At 43.2% G+C, this 26662-nt stretch overlaps 1 protein-coding gene across 2 annotated transcripts in view; it reads right to left on the bottom strand.

The window, feature by feature from the left end:
• Nucleotides 1-26662, bottom strand: part of vac14 (vac14 homolog (S. cerevisiae)) — a 163318-nt gene that overhangs the window by 123971 nt on the left and 12685 nt on the right. For both annotated transcript variants that reach the window (XM_078211141.1, XM_078211140.1), the window contains exons 3-10: nt 20392-20542; nt 17435-17602; nt 13109-13171; nt 9302-9409; nt 8695-8804; nt 7885-7991; nt 6455-6589; nt 5500-5649 (exon numbers count right to left, since the gene is read on the bottom strand). In XM_078211141.1, the coding sequence (XP_078067267.1) occupies nt 5500-5649; nt 6455-6589; nt 7885-7991; nt 8695-8804; nt 9302-9409; nt 13109-13171; nt 17435-17602; nt 20392-20542 (992 nt within the window). The remainder of the gene's footprint in view (nt 1-5499; nt 5650-6454; nt 6590-7884; nt 7992-8694; nt 8805-9301; nt 9410-13108; nt 13172-17434; nt 17603-20391; nt 20543-26662) is intronic.

Here is a 26662-nt window from a genome sequence, read left to right as displayed (position 1 = left end):
CTGCACCTGCCCAGTATCTGAGGGTTAGGCTGAGTGCAGTGTCATGTCCCCAAGACATGAAAGAAATCATTACCTTACCATTTTTACTTATTTTAAAAAGTGGACCTCGCTGAACCCAAGGATAGCTGCTACTGATCGCATGATTCATATGTTGCTTATAGTTTCTGGAAAATTCCAAATGTTCCAGGGCAAAATCTGAACCCTAATCCTGGTGGAATCATGCACCTCTTATTGTGAGGACACATTACGATCAACAAAACCAGGGACTAGCAGACAAACTGTCTCCCTAGCCTGGTCGTATAACAAAAGGGGAAGTCATCAAAACTCACTGGACATACAGAGGCATTGAAATCCACCATTTATCTCCTAAGGTGAACAATGGATTTTGACCAGAGGCATAGAAATTGCTTGTTAGTCAGCAACTGACTCATTAATGGGAAACGTAATATGACCTAAGCTTCTGGCCTTTGGAAAGTTTTAATGTTACATTCCCAGACTCGCAATCAGTCTGTTGTTTAAACTCCAATGCGCAAACATCAAAGCAGAACATCAGGCTGGCCAATGGTCTATATCAAGTCTAAGTGCCCTCGAACCCAGATTCTATGGAAGGTTCCTGACATCTTCTGCCACGCAGATCAAGTCTGTGTATACAAACCTCATCTTGCTGCATCACCATCAACTTTAAAGGAATTCTGCAAAACCCTGCTTCAGCTAACCAAACTGTACCTCCTCCATGATGGAACCTTCACTGGACTCTGCCTTTCTGGAATTTGGCAATCACGCGATTTGATTCTTCAAGTTACTCATAGTTGTTAAAAAACTCCTCTTTCCTATCTTCTTATTGTGTGTGTCTGTACAAAGTGGCGACCATTCCCCAGGTTTGAAAGTATGAATGAACAATGCCTGTTATTTAACCCCAAAGAGACTTTGCTGCAAGGAAACACACCACTGCCTTTCTTCAAAAATTTAAAAACCTCTATTCCCAAACGGATGCGAGGAAAACAAAGGTGTTCAGTTTTGCCTCCCTCGCCTGACCAGAACAGCAGAAAAAAAAAAGGTTACAGCTACCCATCCATTTTGAACATACATCAATACAGCAGCTGAGGCCATCTTGACCCACACAGATGTCAAAGACCCAGCTTCCCACTTTGGTCTGTGTTCACACTATTTGATCTTAGCAGGAGCAGCAGGTGGGAGAAGGGGGTGGGAGGGAGGAACACACCATCAATCCTGTTGAGTATCTATGATTCCCACAGACTATTTGTGATATATATAAATGATTTGGAAGAAGGTGTAACTGGTGTAATCAGCAAGTTTGCGGATAACACGAAGATAACTTGCGGATAGCGAAGAGCATTGTCGGGCAATACAGCAGGATATAGATAGGCTGGAAAATTGGGCGGAGAGGTGGCAGATGGAGTTTAATCCGGATAAATGCGAAGTGATGCATTTTGGAAGAAATAATGTAGGGAGGAGTTATACAATAAATGGCAGAGTCATCAGGAGTATAGAAACACAGAGGGACCTAGGTGTGCAAGTCCACAAATCCTTGAAGGTGGCAACACAGGTGGAGAAGGTGGTGAAGAAGGCATATGGTATGCTTGCCTTTATAGGACGGGGTATAGAGTATAAAAGCTGGAGTCTGATGATGTAGCTGTATAGAACGCTGGTTAGGCCACATTTGGAGTACTGCGTCCAGTTCTGGTCGCCGCACTACCAGAAGGACGTGGAGGCGTTAGAGAGAGTGCAGAGAAGGTTTACCAGGATGTTGCCTGGTATGGAGGGTCTTAGCTATGAGGAGAGATTGGGTAAACTGGGGTTGTTCTCCCTGGAAAGACGGAGAATGAGGGGAGATCTAATAGAGGTGTACAAGATTATGAAGGGGATAGATAGGGTGAACAGTGGGAAGCTTTTTCCCAGGTCGGTGGTGACGATCACGAGGGGTCACAGGCTCAAGGTGAGAGGGGCGAAGTATAACTCAGATATCAGAGGGACGTTTTTTACACAGAGGGTGGTGGGGGCCTGGAATGCGCTGCCAAGTAGGGTGGTGGAGGCAGGCACGCTGACATCGTTTAAGACTTACCTGGATAGTCACATGAGCAGCCTGGGAATGGAGGGATACAAACGATTGGTCTAGTTGGACCAAGGAGCGGCACAGGCTTGGAGGGCCGAAGGGCCTGTTTCCTGTGCTGCACTGTTCTTTGTTCTAGCCCATGTGAAACAGCAAGAAGCCAGATCATTGTCAGGTGTCATGCCTTCCAGACTGAGAGAGGCTGGCAACATCCAAAAATGTTTACTTGAATGAGGAATTGGAAGAGGCTTAGTACCAGTGGAGCCAGAGCCAGTCAGGAATCATAGAATCATCATAGAAACCCTACAGTGCAGAAGAAGGCCATTCGGCCCATCGAGTCTGCACCGACCACAATCCCACCCAGGCCCTACCCCACATATTTTACCTGCTAATCCCTCTAACCTACGCATCTCAGGACTCTAAGGGGCAATTTTTTTTAACCTGGCCAATCAACCTAACCCGCACATCTTTGGACTGTGGGAGGAAACCGGAGCACCCGGAGGAAACCCACGCAGACACGAGGAGAATGTGCAAACTCCACACAGACAGTGACCCGAGCCGGGAATCGAACCCGGGACCCTGGAGCTGTGAAGCAGCAGTGCTAACCACTGTGCTACCGTGCCGCCCCCACCCTGAATCAATGCTTTCAATGAAGAACAGAAGAAAATTTGAGGGGGGAAAGGCAGCAAAACGGAATCTGACTGTCAAATTCACTACAGTCTCTGATACATTTACTAATTAAACAGATTCATACAACACAGGAAGCAACCATTCAGCCCATCGTGTCTATACTACCTCTTTGAAAAGTTAGTAAATTAGCCCCGCTCGCCTGCTCCTTCCTCAAAGCCTGGCAAAATTTCCCTTTTCAAACATAAATCAAATTTCCCTTTGTAATTCACTCGAAGCTGCTTTCGCCGCCCTATTAGGCAGCATATTTCATAACATAACTCACTGCGTCAAACAATTCTCTTCTTCCCCCTGGCTTTCTGACAAAATTATTTGAAATAATAATTACTGAAACCCAAAGCTAACTGGCATCATATACATGTCAGGTACTGTGCCCTCATTAATGTGTGTTTCACAGTTGTGTATTCTGTGAAATACGGAATCTCTCTATCTGCTGCAGGTCTAAAGGTCCACTTAATGCACAGCAATACTCACGGCTGATATCGCTGCATAATTAATGGTCCAAGTGAAAGTTTTGTAGATTGTAAATATCTTCTTCACCCTGCAGTCCATCTCTCCATCAAAGCACCACGGAATAGAAACCCGGCCCAAAGCAGAGGAACAGAAACTACCACACGGCTCCTTTACAAATGTTGAAACAAGCTGCAACTTTACTAATTGTTGCAAGGGCTCTACACCTGTCCTCCAATGCTGCACATTCCCAGCATTTACGGTTTCTATTTCGCGAGTGCGTTCCAGATCTAAACAACCTGCTGTGTAAAATTTCTGCTCATCTCCTCTGCTTTTATTGCCAATTATCTTAAATCTGCGTCCTCTGGTTATTGTTCCTCCTCCTGTGGAAACAGTTCCTCCATATCCACTCCATTAAAAAACTCCTCAATTTCAAGCAGGACTGCCAAATTCCCCCATTATCTTCTCTGGTCTATGAACAACCATCCCGATTCTCCACTCCTGCCACACAATGGAAGCCCCTCATTGGGCAACACTGGGTGTCCGGTGAAGTATTATGAATCGCAGTCATTAGTATTGGCCAATACGTCCCTTCATTCAAACAGAATGTAAGGACACAAAGAACTGAGGAAGTGGTTTGTTAATGTTATTTTTGCTGGTGATGGTTAAGGGAAGATTGGTGGCAGCATGGTGGCACAATGGCTAGCACTGCTGCCTCACAGCGCCAGGGACCCAGGTTCAATTCCGGCCCTGGGTCACTGTCTGTGTGGAGTTTGTATGTTCTCCCCATGTCTGCGTGGATTTCCTCCGGGTATTCCGGTTTCCTCCCACAGTCCAAAGATGTGCGGGTTATTTTGATTGGTTGGACTAAGTTGCCCCTTAGTGTCACGGGGATTAGCAGGGTAAATACTTGGGGTTACGGGGATGGGGCCTGGGTGGGATTGTTGTCAGTGCAGGCTCGATGGGCTGAATGGCTTCCTTCTGCACTATTCTATGATTCTATGAAGAGTGTTGGCCAGTACACTGCTCTTCCAACAGGGCTAGGGGAATCACCTATCTAAAACACTAGATCAGAAACACAACAGACCACAGCTCAATGACACATGTAAAAGGAGAAAATAGGTATCAAAGATGATGCTGATCATTGCAGGCAGAAAGAGCCAAGAACAAAACTAATGTGGTGACATAAGTTATAGGAAAAACCCCTCAAGGCCAAGCTCAGCAAAATGAGATGGCATTTAGTCCAAGTTAATTGGGCAGTAAAGTTGGTAAGGACAACAGATCAACACTGAGGAATCTCCTTTTAGGTGATAGAGCACATGAATATAATTCTACATAAAGTACAAAGGTGATGCAAATCAAGAGTTCCACAAATCAACAGAGATTTTAAAAGCAAGGCACACAACAGAATTAGGGCTAACAGTATGAATTGCACATTTAAGCCCTGGAGGGCTATTTGAACACAGAACTTTCTGAATTCAGGGCTGATGTGTTATCACTGAGCCAGAGGCCGAGTTGAAATGCATATCTCCACCCACCTGTTTATCAGTCACCCTCTGCTGGAAAGCACATACATACATGTGGTGATCAGTCTCTCTCCCAGCTATGACATACCTCATAGCAGCTTGTAATTCATTCATTGTCCAGGTCAGTGGTGGGCAACCTACGTCCCAGGGGCTATATGTGACCCATCAGGGTTCTGAGTGCGGCCCACGAGACATTTTGTTGACCGTTGCCCACATGCAGGGTCACCAGATTCCACTGATTTCTGTCCCCGTAGCTTTTTCCTACCAGAATAACTGAAGTGACACACAAGTAAAGCGAGGGTAGGTGAAGTGAGATGTGTGCTGATTGCTCACAGCATTGACTGTGAGAGCCATGCACTCCCTCTGTGTCTAAAGTGTAAATATTTCTTTTGATTTTACCATTTGAAGTTGACGACAGTTCGATCAATACATAAATGGCTAAGCATTTTTTATAATTCTATGAAATATTCGGGGTGCACTAAATGTATTTAATCTTATCCATGGGGTCATGATTAGTGAACAAGCTCGATTTCAATCTTGCTGCCCACTGAGATGAAGGAGCGCCACTCACCAGCCAAGGTTGCCCATCGCTGGTCTAGGTACATACAGGGAGATGTTTGCCACAGCATTAGAGAAAGCACAATTCACCCACTCATCAATCAGGAGGGGCAAGTGTTGGAATTGTTACATCTCAGACGCAAGTCCAGCATTTCAACATGAACCAGTTTCTATTCAACATACTGTCAATAAGCAGCGATCACTTACGGTCGGAGGAGTTCTTGCGGCTGGAGAAAGACTCATCAGCCGCACCGTCCAGTTGCTGTAGTGTTATCTGTCGGATATTGTCACCGTCATCTTCAGGCATGATCAGTTTCATCAGGGTCTGGTTACACACATTCGCTACTTCCTTAATACCTGGACTTTGAATTAAGGAGCCAGCACATCACAAACTAAACAAAGCAGGACAGAAATATACAACAGATGATATCACAGTGACCAACTGCAATTCATGAGACAGCACAGGACCAAGAGAAATATTTCCAGTTAACTTTCTGGCCAAGATGGTGCTGCAGGAATTTTGGCAATAGCCGTGCCACTAATGCTCCAAGACTGGAAAGAGAGTTCCTTGCAGCTTCCCTCTCCTCCACTCAGGATATGGCCAACCTCCAGAATGGCATCAAACAATGTCAGGGCCGAGTGCAGCTACAGCTTAGGGAGGAGTGTTAGCCTGTGCCTGACACCACCTTTGCCCCATTCTTGACACCACATGCCACAGCATGACCAAGTGTGCACACAGTGCGGTCAGCCTTCCGAATTGGGAAGATGGATGGACAGGGGGAGTATTAATGGGGCAAAACGCCCACAATTCTTAGCTTGTTAGCAGGGGTAGGAGGGAAAGGTGACTATGTGACTGTAAATGAGACGGAAGGAACTGCTTTTAAACCAGAATGACAGTGTGAAGATAATATACAAATCTGGGTGCTTACAATGAGAATTGCCAAGTGAGTGGGGGAAACAACACCAGATTTCAGTATTGTGTGAAGAATACCTCGACTGCAGATCAGGTCAAAAAGAGAGGTTAAAAAATAAGTATTGTGCAGGACCTTTCTGAAGAGGCAACATAGTAAATACTGCAGTCTGTTCCTTTACACTAAGCACATAACCAGAGGTATGCACTGGGCAATCTGTGTACTCCATGCTTGGTTGGTGAGAAGGATACTCTTCTTCCTGTCATCATAGGAGAGGCAGGGTAGGACAGCTGTCAGGATTCCTGAGGAATAGGGCAGCATCACACGGCCAGCTAACTGGATGAACTCCCTCATCCACGTCATTGCAGTTAGTTGAATCAAATCATCTATAGAAAGCAGGAAACAATGAGAAAGACAGCGTGACCACCACTCATACAGCACTCTGACTCAACAACCAAAAACTGATGTGCAAAGTTTAAGACTGGGAATGTATATTTTCTTGATCAAGGTGAATGTCAGTTCTGAGGAACGAAATGCACATTTCAGGAACAGCATCAGTGTTGAGCACTTTCGAGTCAGATATAGAATGATGAGCAAAATTCCCTGTACCTGGCCCACACTTAGAATGGGGAAAATTAATTGGTGTTTGGAGCTTTATTACAGAATCATAGAATCCCTACAGTGCAGAAGGAGCCAATCGGCCCATCGAGTCTGCATCGACAACAATCCCATCCATTCCCGTGACCCCACACATTTACCCTGCTAATCCCTCTGATACTAAGGGGCAATTCAGCACGGCCAATCCACCTAACCCGCTCATCTTTGGACTGTGGGAGGAAACCGGAGCACCTGGAGGAAACCCACACAGACACGGAGAGAATGTGCAAACTCCACACAGTCAGGAATTGAACCTGGGTCCCTGGCGCTGTGAGCAGTGCTAACCACTGCGCCGCCCAGATTAAAAAGTGGATTCAAAGCTCAAAGCTCCAGTTATTAGATACATGCGGTTTGAGGTCAACACTTAGGTTCAAAATTCTAGTCAGAAGAACAATAGCCATTATTTTAATTTCCAACAGCAGCCAGAATGAGCTCTCGTTCAATATACGTTTGTGAAATGTGCATGATTATTTGACATGGATTTACAGCCACTAGGAACTCAGCCGAGGCTACCCAACTCATTTCACATGAACCCCTTATAGCTGATTGGAAGGAGACTCAACTTCCAGTCAGGTCTAGATTAAAACCCAGACTCCCCCAAGGTAAATGGACACTGCATTTAACCCACTGCACCATTTAGCTCTGCAGTCATTTCCATATGACACTGTCTCCACTAGCACAAAATACTGTTGCAGGAATCCAGTACCTTCACAGATATATACCATGTACAATTCTGAGCATTGAGAGTTAAAATTGTAACTTTGATTTAGCAAATGACAGCTGAAGACAATGAGAGGCAAAATAATTTTAGAGGAGAAAGGAAGGCGGGGAGGGGGGGGGGGGGTGATGAGGAGAAATGGGGGTGAGGGGAGGAAGAGAAATGAGGTGAAGTGACAGGGAGGGGGGTGCAGAATGAGAAATAGGAAGGAAGAGAAGAAGGGGGGGGGGGGGAGAGAAAGAGGGAAGGAGGAGGACAAAGAAAGGAGCAGAGCAGGGAAGACCAGGGTGGAGAAAGAGGACTCACCAGAGGCCTGGCAATGGATGACTAAGATGTTGGCCATTTCAGCAAATTTGACACTTGAAGGGTTTTTCTTGATCTCCTTCAGAAACTCAACAAGGACTGTCTCACACCTGGAATAAGTTAAGAATGTTATCCAGGTAGAACCTGCTGATTAAGCTGCAGCAAGAAAAGGGCAATTACAGAATGATCAAATCACCCTGCGCTCCTAACAATGGACTGGCTGCTTAAGGCAGAACATAGCATCTGGACAGATCAGGAAAGCGTAAAGTTCAATCAGCAGCCTGTGCTGAGATAGCTGATTGCAGCCAGTTACATAAAGGGATAGAATAATAATTGCCTTCAGCGCTCCAGATCAGGACGGAAAAAAACATCCATCAGTGAGAATAATAAATTAAGATGACTATTTTTACACTTAAAAATTCAATCTCTGCACGCAAATAGGGATTAATATTGTCTCTTCCCCCAAGAACCAACCTCCATTAGCTGCTTCTTCACATTTTATAATACATCATCTTCACACACTGGTGAATTACACAACTGCTGGGCTGTGGTCATGGCATCATTTTTGGGGACATGGTGGAATTGTGCAGCAAGTTCACTACTTGAGCAACACTGCTCACAACAAGTGTTCCCTGTAAAATTTCACTATTCTGCAGTCAGCTTTTTCAATGCCACTCTTTTAAAAATTTCTTTGCACAGCCACATTCATGCTATTTAATGCAAGTCGAGTCAAGATAATTCAAAGCTTAAGAAAATGAATGCTCGAGATGAGTCATTGACTTTGCTCACAATGTGCAGGCTATCCACACTCACATTTTACGGATCTCTCTACTGTTGTCTCCGAGGATCTGAAAGAGTCCATCCAGGATTTCTGGCAGGTAGTCTAGCAAGTTAATATCAGGAACACATTCCAATACCAGGATCTGCAAAGATAGCCAAGATTGAAAATAGTACGAGAGCTGGCAATGTTCAGAGGTAACCCCACCTGAACCCAGAGTGTGCTCTGGGAGCTCAGAATTCAATCCAAAAATGAGGAACTGAATGTATTGCTGCATTTTAACGTGGGAAACATTAGATTACAAGCAACTTTCCTAATATATATGGACCAGGTCACTAATGTGAATACAGGAGATGGCTGGACAGAAATGCTAGGTATGGTGGAGAGGACACCAGTTGCATTGAATAGCACTTGCTCTGCTTGGATCAAGTCAGGGGACATAAGGTACAACACGGCTGCAAGTAATATATTAATCAGTCCTCAGCCAGAACCTGAAGCTCAAATCAGCGCTGCTGGAGCGGCGGCAGGAGTGTAACTTCCCTTCTTAGTTTTAAAATTCTCAAGCTATCGATCCAATTTGCTACCGATTAGAGCACCATACTCATTCCTCTCACCGAAGGCCACAAACGTTTTGGAACTCACCCAGGAGATGATGAATTGCCTTGCATACTGATTGTTGGAATAAATTCGCTCTCTCAAGAGAGGAACAAAGGCCACAAGGTCAAATTTGGAACTTTCTGTGACAATGTCCTGTAAGATAAGAAATGAAACCAGGATTAAAATCACCCATCACAGACTAAATTGTTATTAGTTGCATTAAACAGCTCACACGCAGTGAAAAACAATTCCACAACTCAGAGTGACAGGAATCACCAAGTACATTTATCAATTCAGAATGATCAAAAATGGTGTGTGAAAGAAATTCTGTGGGAGTCTTGCCTGAAATTGGTCCAGTGCGCTCGAGGAGGAATTAAAAAGCTGGGATTTTGAAATGCTTAGTACCTTGTACTACATGCAGCCTTGGTCCATAATTCATACATACTATCAGATGAGACATTAAACCAAGGCCACATCTGCCCTCTCAATTGGACATAACTCCCGGGGGAGTTCTCCCAGTGTCCTGGCCAATCTTTATCTATCCCTCAATCAACATCACTAAAACAGATAATGGGATTGTTATCACATTATTATTTGTAAAACTTGTGCAAATTAACTGCCGAGTTTCCTATATTACAAGAGTGACTACACTTCAAAACGTATTGCATCGGTTGTAAAATGTTCAGGTCATGAAAGCCTCTTTTTCATATGCCTGCAAACTACCACTACTTCTCAACATGCCAAAAGAAAAAGTCAACTCTCTTATTACAAATATTCTCTCAACTCTGGCCTCTTAAAAATTGTCTCAACAGAACAATAATGGCAAGAAAACGATGAAACTGTAATTCAATGGAGAAGCTGTGAAGAGCCATCATCTTTGGGATCTCCCATCACAGCTGTGGACACATCCACCTTATTGGCATTTGAATTGAGGGCAAAGCATTCTCAAATACTGCTTTTGCACCTCTATAGCTCTTGTTCAAGAGTAGATTTTCTTCCAGCCATATATGTATAGCTCCAATCTCACTCCAATAGTGTGCAATCTCACAACTGACTGACTGAGAAGTGGAAATGCTACAAGTCATTGCTTCTTCTTTGGAGCACCAGCAGTTTACTATTGAAACTCTTGGTGCCACTGCCCGCAGGCCGGGGAGGGTTCTGATTTTTCTCTGAGGGTTTGTTTCAGGGCAATTAAACCCCTCAAAAAAAAAATCAGGTTAACATCTTAAACTGTCATGGCAAGAAATCAGAATGCACAAATCAAAAAGCTCTAATCGTTCTCCGACTGGCCTGGAAAAAGCTGGATTCCTTCCTGGCTTTGGGTGCCGAAATGTTACAATGAGCACAGGGACATTGTTACATACACAACAAAAACAGCTAGTGGCAAAGTACCAGCTTACAACTCAGCTCAAGACAATGAATTCTCCACCCATTCCTAAACAACTGCAGCCATGCAAAAGGTCAAGTGGCTACTGAAGGGAGGAGTCTGCACTTCTGGTTGGGGCTGATACTGCTCACAGTTATGGTGGTCTTGCTTTCTATAACTTCTGCATGTAAGCAGACACGGTCTTTAACATTGGTGCACACAAACAGCCTGGCTAACTGCACTAAACAAAGATTTTCTCACATGATTTGTCTATATTGCACAGCTCAAACCAGCCAAGTACTAGCTGTTCCAAGTTTAAAGGTTTATAAACTGAGAAATGTGGGAGACAAAGAGCCAAAAGCCACCATCCAGGATACTGCCAAAGAAGTGCATATAGAATGGTTTGGTGAATCATGAAGTAATGATTAGTTAACACCAGGCCTTGCTTTTTTAAAAGTCAATTGACTACAATAAGTGAAGGCAAGAGGTCAGGAATTCCATTGTGCAAGGTTCTGTGAAAGTCAATCAACATAAGTACGTCAAGACCTTGGAGAGGTGTACAGGACCTTTGTTAAAATGGTACAGGAAACGTGGGGCCTCAGTAACACAGATGAGAGAAGCTGGATTGTCCTTAGAGAAGAAAAGGTTAAGGAAAGATTTGATTGAAGCATTCAAAACCTTTGCTAGATTCGAGAAGGAGGAACTTCTGCGGGTAGTTGGTAACCAAACAACATAGATTTAAAGTAATTGGATAAAGAACCAGGGGCGAGATGAAGGGCAAGAGAAGAGGAGAGGGACTAACTGGATGGCTCTTTCGAATGGCCATCCTTCTTGCTAGAAGATGCCAGGATTTCAATAGAAGACCAGGTAAGCTTGACTTCATTAACAAGAATGCAGTCAGTATAATGGTGCTCAAGAAAGCAAAGCCATCCAGTGCCATGGCCTACACTTTCTAGCATTCAAAATGTATAAGAAATAAAGAATGTGTACGTCATAACATTTTTCTGTGTGTGTGTGTGTGTGTGTGTGTGAGAGAGAGAGAGAGAGAGAGTGGAGGAGGGGGGCAGGGGTTAGGTCATGTAACCCACTCCTGAAGTCTGTCTGTTAAAGGGAGGCCCAGGTTATTTAGCTGTATAGGTGTTCACACTTGAGACAATGGCAACAGCATTGTGTTTAGAGTAGTAGATTGATAGTTTCCAAAGACTCAGGAAGATGCAAAAATATCAGATTATAAACAGTTATGCCATAAACTGTCTATTTAATTCAAAGATAGAATAAAATTGGGATTTAGAGAACAGCTAATCAGCATTTGTACCCGAATACAAGGCCCATGTGATTCACATGATGAATGCAGAGGAAGGTGTTGTCATTTAGGCTTACAGGTGTTCCTAAAATATAACTGAAAATCATAGACAAGTTAGTCTGCCAGGATCCGGAAGACAATGCTGTGCAGGAATGGGGGTGGGAACTCCTACTCTGAGTGAAATTACCAAATTCATGAGGGTTTGAAACAAAGCTGGAAGATTGGCCCAACTTGTGCAAGAGGAAGAATCTCCAGGAAAAACAGTCATTAAGTGTTCTGGGGTTAAAAGTTACCAGGTTGGAAACGGAAAGGAACAGAAGTAAATCCTCAGGAGTTGAGAATCAAATAACTACTTAATGGACAGTGTAAAAAACATGAAGTTGGTTTTTCGGTTGCTTTAAAATTAAAAGGGAAAAGTTTTGTTCTGTGGCTTGAAGTATAAACTGCCTACAAAAATCGCATTTTGTATAGAGTGCTTTTAGCTTGTTTGTTACAGTAGAGGTCTTTGAAGCCTGTTATCTTATCATTTTGTCTATTAACTGGAAGTTCAAAAACTTTTTTCATCAGTCTCTAAGAGGGTTGTATCCCGTCTCACCCCCCATGAATTTGAAGGGTGGAAAATTAAACACATCTTCACTTTTCTGCTTGTGTAATGTTACTATTGGACTTCTTCATGAGTGCAGCATTGAAAGTACTCTCCAGTGAAGGGTTAGGATTTGGAGTGAATCACGTATTCTCTTCTATCAAAAAGAAGAACAAGGGACTTTTGTGGAGACGAGTGAAGCTGGATTGTCCCCCTTAGAGTAGGTAGTGTAAAGAGAAGATTTAATAGAGGCATTCAAAAAGCAGCAACTTAATCACTCTGACTGATCTCCTTGCACTTATCTCAATGCATCCACATGGCTTTCACGATGGATGCCATTCCTTTATATTGTACAAATTCACACAATCAGAAGTCTACTGGTTGGTAATGGTACCAATTCAATCTCAAGCAAGATGACTGTCAAAGCACTACAACTCTCGGGCAAAGATAGGGGAGAATCCATTTTAAAATGTAAAAGACAAACCAAATTCTTGTTCAGCGACCACCCACCTCTTCCCCACATTCTGGAAAATGCTCAATCACAGTCCATTCAAAACCTAAACACACCAGATATCACCAGCAGTGAACTCAGATGCTTACCTTTAACAACCGGTCCAGTAATTCAGAGCCACTTTTAACATTAGGATCTGGATCTGCAGCCAACTGTGTAAAACAGAGATACATTATTACTCAGCAAATAGTTAAAGGTACCATTTTCCTTCATGACACAGTGGAAAGTTTCAGAAATTAAGCGACTGTGGTGTGAGGATGACCCTGTAGACTTCAGGGAGAGAGGTTTTTGTTAGGACAGCTTTCTTCACTGCAAGAAAAAGAGCTAATGAAAAATCTGATAGAGAGGTGTTCAAATTTGATTGGCAAGACAATAACTAGAGCCCATACCAACTCTTCCAGAATAGCTGAGAATCTACTGGAATTGGCATCAATCACTCAGTGGTTAAAAAAAATGCCAGGGGATTTAAAAACTAAACCATTGAGAGAGTTGGGCCCATTTAGTTCACAAGCATCATCAAGCAGCTGCTGTGTCCTGGATGGTGTCGTGCTCCTGGAGTGTTGTTGGAACTGCACTCATCCTGGCAAGTGGAGAATATTCCATTACACCCCTGACTTGTGCCTTGTAGATGGTGGACAAGCTTTGGGGAGTCAGGAGATGAGTTACTCATCACAGACCTCTCAGTCTCTGACCTGTTCTCATAGCCACAGTATTTAAATGGCAGGTCCCGTTTAGTTTTTAGTCTCTGGTAACCCGAGGATGTTGATAAAGGGAGATTCAGTGATGGCAATGACATTGAATGTCATGGGGAAATGAGTAGCTTCTCTATTATTGGAGGTGGTCATTACCTGGCACTTGTGTGGCATGAATGTTACTCCTACTTATCAGCCCAAACCCAAATGTTGTCCAGGTCTTGCTGCATGTGGGCATGAGCTGCTTCAGCATCTGAGGAGCCATGAATGGTACTGAACATTGTGTAATCATCAGCGGACATCGCCACTTCTGATCTTATGATGGAGAGATGGGCCGGAATTTTACCGGAATCGAGACAGGCGAGGCTCGCAGAATGGAATTCTCCATTAGCCTCGGGTGGGATTTTGAGCCTCGCCCGAGGTGAAATCCCACCCAGCGTCATTGATAAAGCAGTTGAGTTTGGCTGGGCCTAGGACACTACCCTGAGGAACTCCTGCAGTGATGCTCTGGAGCTGAGATGATTGGCCTCCAACAACCATCTTCTTTGGTGCCAGGTATGATTCCAACCTGTGGAGAATTTTCCCACTGATTCCTATCAACTCCAATTTTGTTACGGCTCCTTAATATCATACTGAAATGCTGCTTTGATGTCAAGGGCAATCATTCTCACCTCAGTTCAGCATGCTTGGAACACAGCTGCTGAGGAAGTGCCGCCTCATAGTACTGCTGACGACACCTTCCATCACTTTGCTGATGATCAAGAGCAGACTGATGGCTGGATTGGATCTGTCTGCTTTTTGTTGTCAGGACATACCTGGACAATGTTAATGAGGAGAATCTTGTAGGATCAACAGGACTGGTTCTGCTGTTGGCTTCATTTCCAGTGCCTAGGTTGGTCCATCAGTTTCATTTCTTTTAGACTTTGTCGTGATATAACCAGCTAGGCCATTTCAAATGGCGCTTATGAATCAAGTTTATTTACTGGTGTCACAAGTAGGCTTACGTTAACACTGCAATGAAGTTACTGTGAAAATCCCTCAGTCGCCAAACTCTGGCGCCTGTTTGGGTACACTGAGGAGAATTTAGCATGGCCAATGCACCTAACCAGCATTTCTTTCGGATTGTGGGAGGAAACCGGAGCACCTGGAAGAAATCCATGCAGACAAGTGCAGACTCCGCACAGATAGTGACCCAAGCCAAGAATTGAACCCAGATCCCTGGCTCTGAGGCAGCAGTGCTAACCACTATGCCACCGTGCCGCCCCATTGCTGTGGCTCTGGAATCACATGTTGGCCAGACCAGTGAGGATGTAGATTAGTAGATTTTATGATTTCTATCATTTCTAAGGTCTTTATTGCTTTTAATTAACTGAATTTAAATCCAACTAGTTATGGTGGGATTTGAACCCGTGCCTCCAGAGCATTAGCCTAAGTCTCTGGATCACCAGTCCAGTGACATTACCATTACACCACTGCCTTCCCCGAAAGTATGCCAACAGTAATTTTCAGGCTACAATGAATAAAAGATGTTGTCTCAAACCTTGCTGGAAAAATAGTGCCAAGTTCACACTGCATGCTGTTACTAATGCACAAATTAGCTAGCTAGTTCAGCCAAAAGAGAGCTATGTTGCGAGTTGCTAATCATTAGAACTTGCTAGGAAATTTGCTCCATTCTGTTGTTGGCCTTGCACAACCTCACACTCAACCTCCCTGTTAATTTTAAGAACATTCTGGATGTGCACATTAATCACTCATTAAATTTGCAGCAGAAAGACACAGCTCATAGTGGGAGCATAAATATTCTTTTTGTGACATTATAATTGCCAATAAGACCTCCCAGCAGAAAAAAAATTTAAACTGTTGAGTCTCATTCCTGCATGCAGTAAATTGTTGCTAGAGATTTTAAAATTTCATTCGAGGCAGCGGCGGCAGCCTGGGTTGGAATGGAACATTGAATGGTTACATGGTATTCTGACCCCAGTTCCATTGGAGTATCAAGATTCCAATTTGGAATGTCTCTGCCTGTGTCAATTCACAGCTGTAACTTTATCAAAAGCAGACCCAGTTGACAATGCACTCAAAGCTTGGCAAAGGACTTTATTATATATGGCTTGAGATTGAGATTTTCTTATGGCTGCTGTTTCCAGTATCTTGCACGCCACACCACAACTATTCAACAGCAATAAGAGGAAATGAGACAGGATTTATATTTATGCATCTCTGTTCACGCAGCCAAATCATAAACCTAGAACTCAGTCATGCCACACCATCGGCTTTCTAAGACGTCATTTAAGCCAATGTATCCGAGAATATCTCCAGCAGAATTTGACAACCCTAAGTCCATAACTAATTCAAAGGGAATAATGGGAGCTTTTTTTTTTAAAACTACAGTAGACTGGTAGAAAATGTCCCACATGAAATAGTGGTGGAGATATAATCCATGAAAGCTTTCAAAATGGAAGAGGATAAATATTTAATGAAGAAAGTTTTGAAGAGGTTATGAGGAAAGATTTTGGTGAATTGGTGTAGAGAGAGCTCTGTGAGAACACCAACTGGGTTTGTGACTGGTCCCTGCTAACCATGTGATATTGGTCACATGGATACGGTGGGCCAATCAGAATTTGAATTGCGATCTACTCAAAGGCAGATGGGAGCTCCTCCATTTCTGCCCAGTGCAAGTTTAACTGAAGCACCTGTAAACATTTACCGAGTAAAGTCCCAACTGAAGTTTTAAATAAATTAAAAGATATGGTCTGCTCAAGCCCTGTGCCTGTCCACTTGTCTAGGATTTAATGAACAAGCCCGGTCAGAGAAACCACATGCTGTCACCTGCTCAGTTCCACATTTTTCTTTTTAAATTTAGAATTCTGTCTCAATGACTTCCTCCTTGTGAGTACGCTTGATCTTGGGTTGAAGTGTGACCAATTTGAATGGGAAATTGAAGCTTTCACCTCGATTCCCTTCAGCTAGCCTCAGAGTGATGACAGTGACTTTTTGGGAGGAGGGCGGGGCGGGGGGGAAGAGGGTGCAGCAAAAGAGGTTGCTGTGCCCAAGGAATTGAATCCTTTGTGAAGTGTGATCTAGCCAGTCTCCACCACTCATTTCTCACTCAGTTCACAAACAAAGGAAACAAAAGACAAAAGTTCATTGCGGTGGACAGGTTGGACAGGAGAAAAACAGGCTGAAATGTGTGTTTTGTTGTGTTATGACCACTTTCTCCTCCACTTGATGGTGACCAGTATAAACTAGTCAGGTGCAAAGTTCAGATGCATTCAACTTACAAATGGGACAAAACAAACCAATCCAATTTCCCACTGTAACAAACACTTACCCCCACATCATTAATCCAGTCTTGATTCCTGCCACCACACTCCCTGTACATAGGTTTGTAAGGTACAGAGACTATGAATGGTTTTGTCATGTCTTCAGTATTTATAAAATATCTATGATATGGAGATGCCGGTGTTGGACTGGGGTAGACAAGATGAGAGGTCACACAACACCAGGTTATAGTCCTGCGCTTTTGGAGCGCTGCTACTCCGTCAGGTGAAGTGAACCCATCTTTCCCCTTTCAGGTGACTTCACCTGACAAAGGAGCAGTGCTCCAAAAATCTGCGATTTCAAGTAAACCCATTAGACTATAACCTGGTGTCATGTGACCTCTCAAAATATCCACATCCATGTAAGTGCTGGCTGTTCTGGCTCACCAATAACCTCAATTACCTTGCTGAGACCGTTGAACAGTACATTGAAGTGAGGAAGGACCGAGCCCCTAGCCACCTTCACAATGTTGTAGAGGGCCTCACAGGCATAGTAACGCAATCGACTATCAGCATCGTTGAAACAGGTCAAAACTGGTTCAATGAGTTCCTTCAGATACAATCCAGAATCCTGCAGGGTAAATGTATACACAGTAAATGAACACTAACAGAGGAAATCATGTACATTTTAACCATGCATATTTTAACAGTAAATTTCTAACTTCATCTCCTGATGGCATCAATATGCAGTTGGAGGTATACAATATGTTCCCAGGTCTCTATTCAAACTGGTTGTTCTTCACACGTTAGTGCAGTTAATGAGTGCAAACTGTCCATAAGCATTTGCGAACTCATTGAACTTTTCCCCCATTACCCAGCCCACCCTAGTTCAGGGTGACTAAGACCAACAGCAGCTTCTACCCAACTTCAACCTTGTCTGAGATAAGAAAACATACAGTAGGTTGCAGGAATTGAACCGGAGATCAGGAAATACAGCAAAGTCTGGTAAATAGCCCTGGGACCTCTGGGCCAATCAATGCTCTTTTTGCCAAATGATTCATCTTTCGCCTTTTCAGCATCTCAAAACCACCCACTGCAATCTGCCATTACACCCTCCCCTCGCCCTACACCTCCCAGTGTCACACCCTCTCTCCCTGCACCCACCCATGTCACACCCTCCCTCCCTGCAACCCCCCCCCAGTGTCACACGCTCCCTCCCTGCATCCCCCCAGTGTCACACCCTCCCCTCTGCCTGCACCTCCCAGTGTCACACCCTCCCCCTTCAACTCCCAGTGTCACACCCTCCCCCTTCAACTCCCAGTGTCACATCCTCTCCTCTCCCTGCACCTCCCAGTGTCACATCTTCCTCCCCACACCACCCAGTGTCACATCCTCTCCTCTCCCTACACCTCTCAGTCTCACTCCCAACTATCCAAGTGTCACTGCCCCCCTCCATTTCTACATTTCTCAAGTTTACACTAGCACAAAGGTATCCAGTTTTACTGAAGAGGCCTTTGCTAGCACAAGCTGAAGTAATTGGATTCAATCCAGTAGGGACTGAAACATGAAAGATTGATAAGTTAATTCAGGTAGGTTATCAGAAGGACAGCTCGCTGGTACAGAAATGCTGGCCTCATTGGGGAAGAAACAGAGAAAGGCCATGGATTCCAGCAGTGCAGGAAAGGGGGATTATTTGAATGTCATTGTTGATGGTCAATAGACTGATCTTGGAGGGGTGAAGTCCGATTGCAACATTTTTGATGTGTGACACCTCTGACCACAACCAGACATGCTGCCTTTGAAAATTGTGATTTAGACTCGTGCTAGACAAAGGAACTTTACGCCAACCAATATCCCACAAGGAACTCTCAGCTTTAGGTCAGTTATGATAGCTAGCTGCTGATCTGCCAGATGTTATATTTTTAGCCTTTGAGGTAGTTTTGATTGCACAGTTACTAAACATTCCCACAGGTGGATACTGCAGTCCCTAGCATCCAGAGGCTGCCCTTTACTGCTCAATATCTGGGTGAAAGATAGAAAGGTCCAGGGATTCAACAGAGAACCTGCACTTTGTGTCTTGCCATGCAACTCTCCTCAACCTCAGTGGGCAGATTGCGAAAATACTGTAAACTCGTTCAACTTAAGCGGATAAGTGAACAGCATTGTGCAAAACTTTAAACTCCATTATTCCTCTCAATTCTTGTAGAGGCATGACAGATAAAAGATGATAAGATACAGATCAGTCATGATATAACTGAAATGGCAAAACAGGCTTGGGAGCTAAGTGGTTAACTCTTGTTTCTATGCAGAATAACTAGATCCCTGAACACTGTTCCGGTCTCCTTTAACCAGCATTTGATTTTTCAGGCAATTTTACCCATAGAGGCATTCTGCACATTTGAGGGAGGAAGAATCCATTCACAAAAAAAACTGCATTTGCTTGTATTCAAATTAAAGAGTTGGCCGTGCTTTGACAAATGCACGGATTTAACTGGAAACAAAGTTGGGCATTAAAATAATGAACACATTAAAAATACTTTACCAAGTTATATGTTAAATGACCTTTGCTGGAATAAAAATGCACATTTCTGTGCTCTATGGAGACAGTTCACAGAGACCACAGTCAGCCATTTTGCATATAATGTAACTGGAACAACTTTATTCAAATCAATAATTTAATAGAAGCAAAATACATTTATTATCACACATTGAAGTTCACAAAGTCTAATTCCTGTAAGTAAATACAGCTTGAGCTCAGAGTTTAATTGCTGTTTGCAAAGGAATTTGAATACTGAAATACACTTAAAACATTCCAGTTTCATGTGACAAACCATAGCCTGAAAGGACTCTTTCTTTAAAAATATTTTAACCATATTAAGAAAAGATGTGGATTTATAAAACCTCAGGAGATCCCAAAGAGCTTACAGCTAATGAAGTACTTGCAGAAGTGTAGGCACTGTTGTAATGTAGTGAAACATTGCCACCGTTTGGCACACAACAGGTTCTCACAAACAAAATGAGATAAGAAACCAGATATTTGTTTTAGGTATTGATTGAGGATCTATGTTGCCTAGAACATCAGGGAAAACCCTCCTCCTCTTTCAGATAATGCCCTTCAATCTTCAACGCTCATCTGGAGCGTCAACGGAGCCTCGGTTTAACTTCTCATCCAAAAGATAAACATGAAATGCAACCAACATATCTCTAGTTATACTGGTCAGTGTGAGTCAGAAGTCACACTCTGCAGGCCATGGGACAGAAAAGCAAATGGGGGTGTTTATATGGGGGAAGGATAAATACCATCAGTGAAAGAATTTGTGAAATATTATCAAGCTGGAGAGGATTAATGAAGCCAGAAGTAATCAGTTTCTAGCTTATTTTGAGTAATGAATGCATCACCTGGTGAACAATGTTACTCACCTTGCCAAGAGCAATGGAGCAGGCTGCAAGACCGATGAGGCCACCTTTCCGGCTGTGAGGATGCTGCGACAGTGCAAATTCCTGGGATAGGATTTGGATCACATGTTTGATTTGCCCAATGTTATTCTGTGCGACAAACTCTCGCACCAACCTGAGAAGAGGACAGAAATCTAGATGAGTTAATTGTCCGGAACTGCTGCCTTTTTTCCCCTCTGCTACCCATGCCCTCCCTTTTGTGGTATTCATTAATGGGATGTGGGTGTTGCTGGGCTGGGCCAGCATTTATCAACCATCCCCGAGGACACTGGTGTGGATTTGGAGTCACGTGTAGACCAGACCGGTGAGGAAGACAGATTTCCTTCCCTAAAGGGCATTAATGAACCAGATGGGTTTTTACGACAATTGACAATGATTTCATGGCCATCATTACACTTTTAATTCCAGATCTTTTATTGAATTTATATTTCACAATCTACCATGGTGGGATTCGGTCCATAGAACATTACCAAGTCTCTGGATTACTGGCCCAGCAACAATACCACTGTACCACTGCCTCCCCCTCAAGCTGCTGGCTTTGCACTAGGGTACAGATTTAATCACATCTCCAGATATCCTCCAGTGTATTTGCCAAGTGATCAAACTTCATGTGAGAGTCCACTCCAGAGGCTTTCACACAGAATCTGGCACGGGGTTAATAATCTCCCTCCCTCAGCCAACTTTCCTGACACTGTCTAATTTCACACACAGTGGAGTTTGCTGGTCCCCATGGCCCTCTTCCCAGTAAGAGTGAAAATATCAAATCAGGAGGAATGCTGAGTCTTGTTTACAAGAATAAACAAAGGCCTTGTATCGTTGATTACTCTGAGACCAAAGGAATTGTTAGGGACTTTAGACAGCTAATGAGTAAGCAGTCATGAAAATAAACAGATCATAGAATCCTTACAGTGAAGAATGAGGCCATTCAGCCCATCAAGTCTGCACTGACGCTTACTCAGGCTTGCCCCATAACCCCACATATCTACCCCGCTAATCCCTGTAACCTATATATCTTGGGGCAATTTAGCATGGCCAATCAACCTAACCCGCACATCTTTGGACTGTGGGAGGAAACTGGAGCACCCGGAGGAAACTCACGCAGACATGGGGAGAACATGCAAACTCCACACAGACAATCAGCAAAGGCCAGAATTGAACCCAGGTCCCTGGGCTGTGAGGCAGCAGTGCTAATCACTGTGCCACCATATCACCCATCCAGTCATCTTCTAAATAAATGTATTTTCTCATCAATTCAAACAGCCTCAATTTAACTCAGACTTTTGAGCCTCTCATGTAAATGTTGTACTTGGGCTCCACTACGACACTGTTGTGAGTAGTTTTTTTGATGAGGCGTTCTGAAACAACTGCCCCACCAAATGTTCAATCCAGGTCACTCAACAACAGATAAACAGACTTATATGGAGCCAGAACAATTCACAGATTAATGATAGAGGATTTTAAGGTTACAAAAGGGTTCAAGAGAGTAGATGCAGAGGAAATGCTTCCACTAGGCACCACAAATATAAGATAGTCACTAATAAATCTAACAGAACATTCAAGAGAAATCTATTTAAACATATAGTGGCTTGAATGTGGAACTCAATACCATAAGGGGTGGTTTTGAAGTGAATAGCTTAGGTTCAGGAATGGAAGGTTATGCAGGTAAGGTTAGGTTCAAGAGACTAGGAGGAGACTTGCAGGGAACACAAAATCAGCATGGACCAGTTAGCCTAAAAGACCACACCAGCACAGAAAGAGGCCAAGGTAATTCTGAGTCTAAACAGTGCGTACAAGTAGATTAAAACTGTAGTGGGAGAGGCATGATAAATATCGCAGAAAAGTGTTACTCTGTTCTCACTCAATGTCCCAAGCATGGAAGAAACATTGGGTTTGGAGAAGTAATTCTAGAGGATGGGAGAAGAGCAATGTAGAAGGGGCCAGAGTCAGAGGAAAGGAGATTGATGGAGAGGGTAGGGATTGCAGTTCTGAAGGAGGTCCCAAAGGGTGGAACAGGATTATGAAAATATTTAAACGAAGAATTTATTTTAAATTTTGTGGTACTGGGAGCCACTGTAGGAAAGGAAAGGGGTAATGTGGGAATCAGGACTTGTTGCAGATTGAAATATTCTTTCATGGGTTGTGGGTGTCACTGGCAGGGCCAGCATTTGTTGCCCATCCCTAATTGCCATTGAACTGAGTGATGTGTTCAGCCATTTCAGAAGACAGCTAAGAAGCAACCACATTGCTGAGAGTTTGGATTCGCGTGTAGGCCAAACCGGGTAAGGGCATTAGTGAACCAGATGGGTTTTTACAACAATCGATGATAGTTTCATGGTCATCATTACTGAGACTAGCTTTTATATTCGCAATTTATTAACTGAATTTAAATTCCAGCAGCTGCCATGGTGGGGTTTGAATCCATGTCCCCAGAGCATTAAAGTAAAAGCAAATTACTGCGGATGCTAGAATCTGAAACACAAACAGAAAATGCTGGAAAATCTTAGCAGGTCTCACAGCATAGGGAATAGAACTTTTTTAAAATTCCGATTCTATCAAATCAAGTCCAATTCAGAGTCTCAACAAGTTGAGACATTTCCAATCTAAGCTGACAAGACAGGGCCTCCACTCCTGTCTTGGGCCTGATCTACATGAGCCAAGCTGATTGGAGTCGGTGCAAGTCCTTCTCCTCCTCCAAGGCTTGATCTCATTTGCATCTTAGCCAAAAGGCCGAGATGTTGCTTTTAAAAATTGCTTCAAATGAAGCTTAAATGTAACCTAATGACCTCAGCCAAGCGCAGCATCCCATCCATACTACACATGATCTTAGCCAAAAGGCCGAGAAGCATAGAACTAACGTTTTCAAGTCTGGATGACCCTTCGTCAGAGCTGAAGAGAACGGGAAAGAGGATGAGATTTATACTGCTGTTGAGGGGTGGAGCAGTAGGGGCTGGATAGAGGGCCAGCGATAGGTGGAGACGGGAGAAATTGTTAAAGATGCCATAGACTAAAAGACAAAGGGAATGTAAATAATGGTGATCAAGGCTAAGAAGGGTGCTGTTAGTGGCCCAATAAGTGCACAACAGAGTGTGCAAATAAGCTGGGCAATGAGTGAGGAAGATATAGGAGGATGTCAAAAGTTGTAGCAAGACTGAGATCATCCAAAGAAGAAAATGCTTGAATGGTTTCGGGGAAAATAATTGCCTGTGCTCTGAGAAAGGTCTCACAATTTAAGACTGGTGACTAAAGATTCCCCAACAGTAATAATTAATTTTAGTAACCAAAACCACACACGCTCCACCCAGTGTCATTATAATTCTTCAAGTTACACTGCAATCAGGCAAGGCAGAAGCTGCTTTAAATCATTGTTTAAAATTTTCTGTACTAAAGGATCTTGTATGTACTGACACTCTCAAAAGAACCTCTACTACTGATTTCCAAAACAGTCATTTAACGAAGGAAATTCAGTGCGGAAAGTGTAAGAACTGTAGAAATACCAAGCTAACAATTATTTTCTCCATTGTCTAGCTCATGAGATCACTGACTGCACTCACATCGAGATACTTTGATTATAATTGGGTCAAAGAGTCTGTGAACATATGGCATTATGTTGAAGACACAGACTCTACATCTTTAACATTAAGCTTAATACCCACTGGTGTTTATAAAGATGGGTTTTGGTGCCCTGTTCTATGAAACTGTCGTCTTGCGGAATGAAGAATTTTTCTGCCACTTTTTCACCCAAAGCTGATGCTATAAAATATAAACTATCACTACTGAAGACACTCAATCAGCTCCTCGCTGAGCTATGATCCTAGACATGAGGAGGAACACAGTGCAGTTCTCCACAGGAGAGGGGGAAGAAAAAGGCTCTTCCACACCTCCCAGATCAAGCAGCATTGGGAACAGGCACTCTGCTTCACTGGGCCACAGCTATCAGTACAGCAGCGAAGGTGGGGTACCGCAATATTTTTTTAAATTCATTTACGGAATGTGGTGACGCTGGCCGGGCCAGCATTTATTGCTCATCTCTAAGGGCATTTAAGAGTCAACCACATTGCTGTGGGTCCGGAGTCACATGTAGGCCAGACCAGGTAAGGATGACAGATTTCCTTCCCTAAAGGACATTAGTGAACCAGGTGGGTTTTTTCGACAATAATTTCATGGCCATCAGTAGATTTTTAATTCCAGATTTTTATTGATTTAAATTTCACCATCTACTGTGGTGGGATTTGAACCCAGGTCCCCAGAGCAATACCCTGGGTCTCTGGATTACTAGTTTAGTGACAATGCCAATTACTGCCTCCCCTTGCTGGATTTAATTAAGTGGATATTTGAAGGAAAGTTTGGGTTTTAATGCAGATGGACTGACAGTCACAAGTAACTGTTGTAAAGCGTTCATGAGTACATCATTATTCAGCTGATCATTGTCAAGGTTTTCCATATACTTGTTATGTAAAAGGGAAACAAATTTGATAATGCTGAACAAGTTTCTAACTGTTCTTGTTCTAATTGATTAGTGAACTGAGAGATCTTAATTTCACCAGTTATTGAAAAAGCATGACTGCCGATTTTGTTCGAAGTCGAGAACGCTTTTCTGTCAGCAAACATGGACAAGATTGACGAGGGGAATCCTTCAGCGCAGAGTCTAAACCCTGAAACCAAATGAGCACTCCTTCTCCAACACATCCCAGCTGCTAATTGCTGCAATTACGTCAATTCCAATGTAATTAACATGTTTACAACTATCTAAAGACATGCTTTATGTTGCTACTGAACTTGGTAAAATGTGATAATCTAACTGTATTGCTGGACGGTTGCGACTAAAACATCATTATACGTTAATGAAGTCCAGGTGTGAACACTGTTGGTGCAGGTGGCTATAAACCTAGGAATAACACCTCAGGTAAATAGAATAACATTTACACATATTGACAATTTTATGACATTTAAACCTTTGTACTGAATTTTATGTCTGAAATATTTGTGATCTGTAGGATACAAAGGAAGATAGTAGGGAAGATGTTTATGGTCCCATATGGATATATTTGGGATAATTGCGGGGGTTTGGTACTTGGGTGCACTAACTGAAGATGAGGGGGAAATTAAGGTCTGGAAGATTTGGGGAAAGGGGGCAATGATGCATGGAGGAAATAGATGCTGCAAACTCTTCCTCTTCCCTTAGAACTCTATAACTTCAGGGCTTTGGGGTGTCCCTGTGCATGTAATGGAGGGAAGCCTGCTTTCTGTGTTATCTAGTGTCGAGGTCTTTGCCTTTGTGTGGGGAAGAAAGGTAGTTATGTTTGTTCATGCTGCAGACCAGGGAGAGAATGCAGCTGCCATTCAGCCCTGCCCTGCAATCTCAAATGACTTCCATGGACTTTATGACCATCTCCCCTAGCTACCTGGCGGGTTGCAGGGGACAGAAGATGAGTAATGTTTACAGAAAAAATGTTTTAAAAAAACAAAATTTTAAGATACAATAATTAAAATCGGCTTTATCAGAGTTTGGGAATACATATCAATTCAGTTAATTAAGAAATATATTCTATTTACAAACCATCAAGTTAAACTCCAGAGATGTAATCCAGCCTAAGACTCGAGTGCTTCACTGGAGGGATGCTGCACTGTTGGAGATGCCATCTTTTAGATAAGACATTAAATCTAGGCCCCAGTTTTCCCACCCAGGCGAATGCAAAAGATCCCATGACACAATTCAAAGAGAAGGGGAGTTTCCCATGGTTTCCTGGCAAACATTTATTCCTCAACCAGTGACAAGACTTCAGAAAGTACTTCACTGGCTCTGAAGAGCTTCGAGAAGTTGTGCAGTTTAGAAGAGTGAGGGGGGAGCTCATAGAAACTTATAAAATTCTAACAGGATTAGACAGGGTAGGTTCAGAAAGAACATTCCCGATGGTGGGGGAGTCCAGAACTAGGGGTGATAGTTTGAGGATGAGGGATAAACCTTTTTGAACTGAGATGAGGAGAAGTTTCTTCACCCAGAGGGTGGGAATGTGCTACCACAAAATGTAGTTGAGGTTGAAACATTGTCTGATTTCAAGAAGAAATTAGATATGGTTCTTGGGAGTAAAGGGATCAAGAGATATTTGTAAGGGGGAGGGGGGGGCGGCACTGTAGAAATGCACTTAAATAACAGCTGATAGCACAAATGAATATCAAAGTTAAGCGATAGCGAGACCAAATCTAGTCCCATACACCACTATCTACAGAAAAGGAA

The sequence above is a fragment of the Mustelus asterias genome, chromosome 4, assembly GCF_964213995.1.
Source record: "Mustelus asterias chromosome 4, sMusAst1.hap1.1, whole genome shotgun sequence".
In the NCBI taxonomy this organism is placed as follows: Eukaryota; Metazoa; Chordata; class Chondrichthyes; order Carcharhiniformes; family Triakidae; genus Mustelus; species Mustelus asterias.
This window is presented reverse-complemented; position numbering and strand designations above follow the sequence as displayed.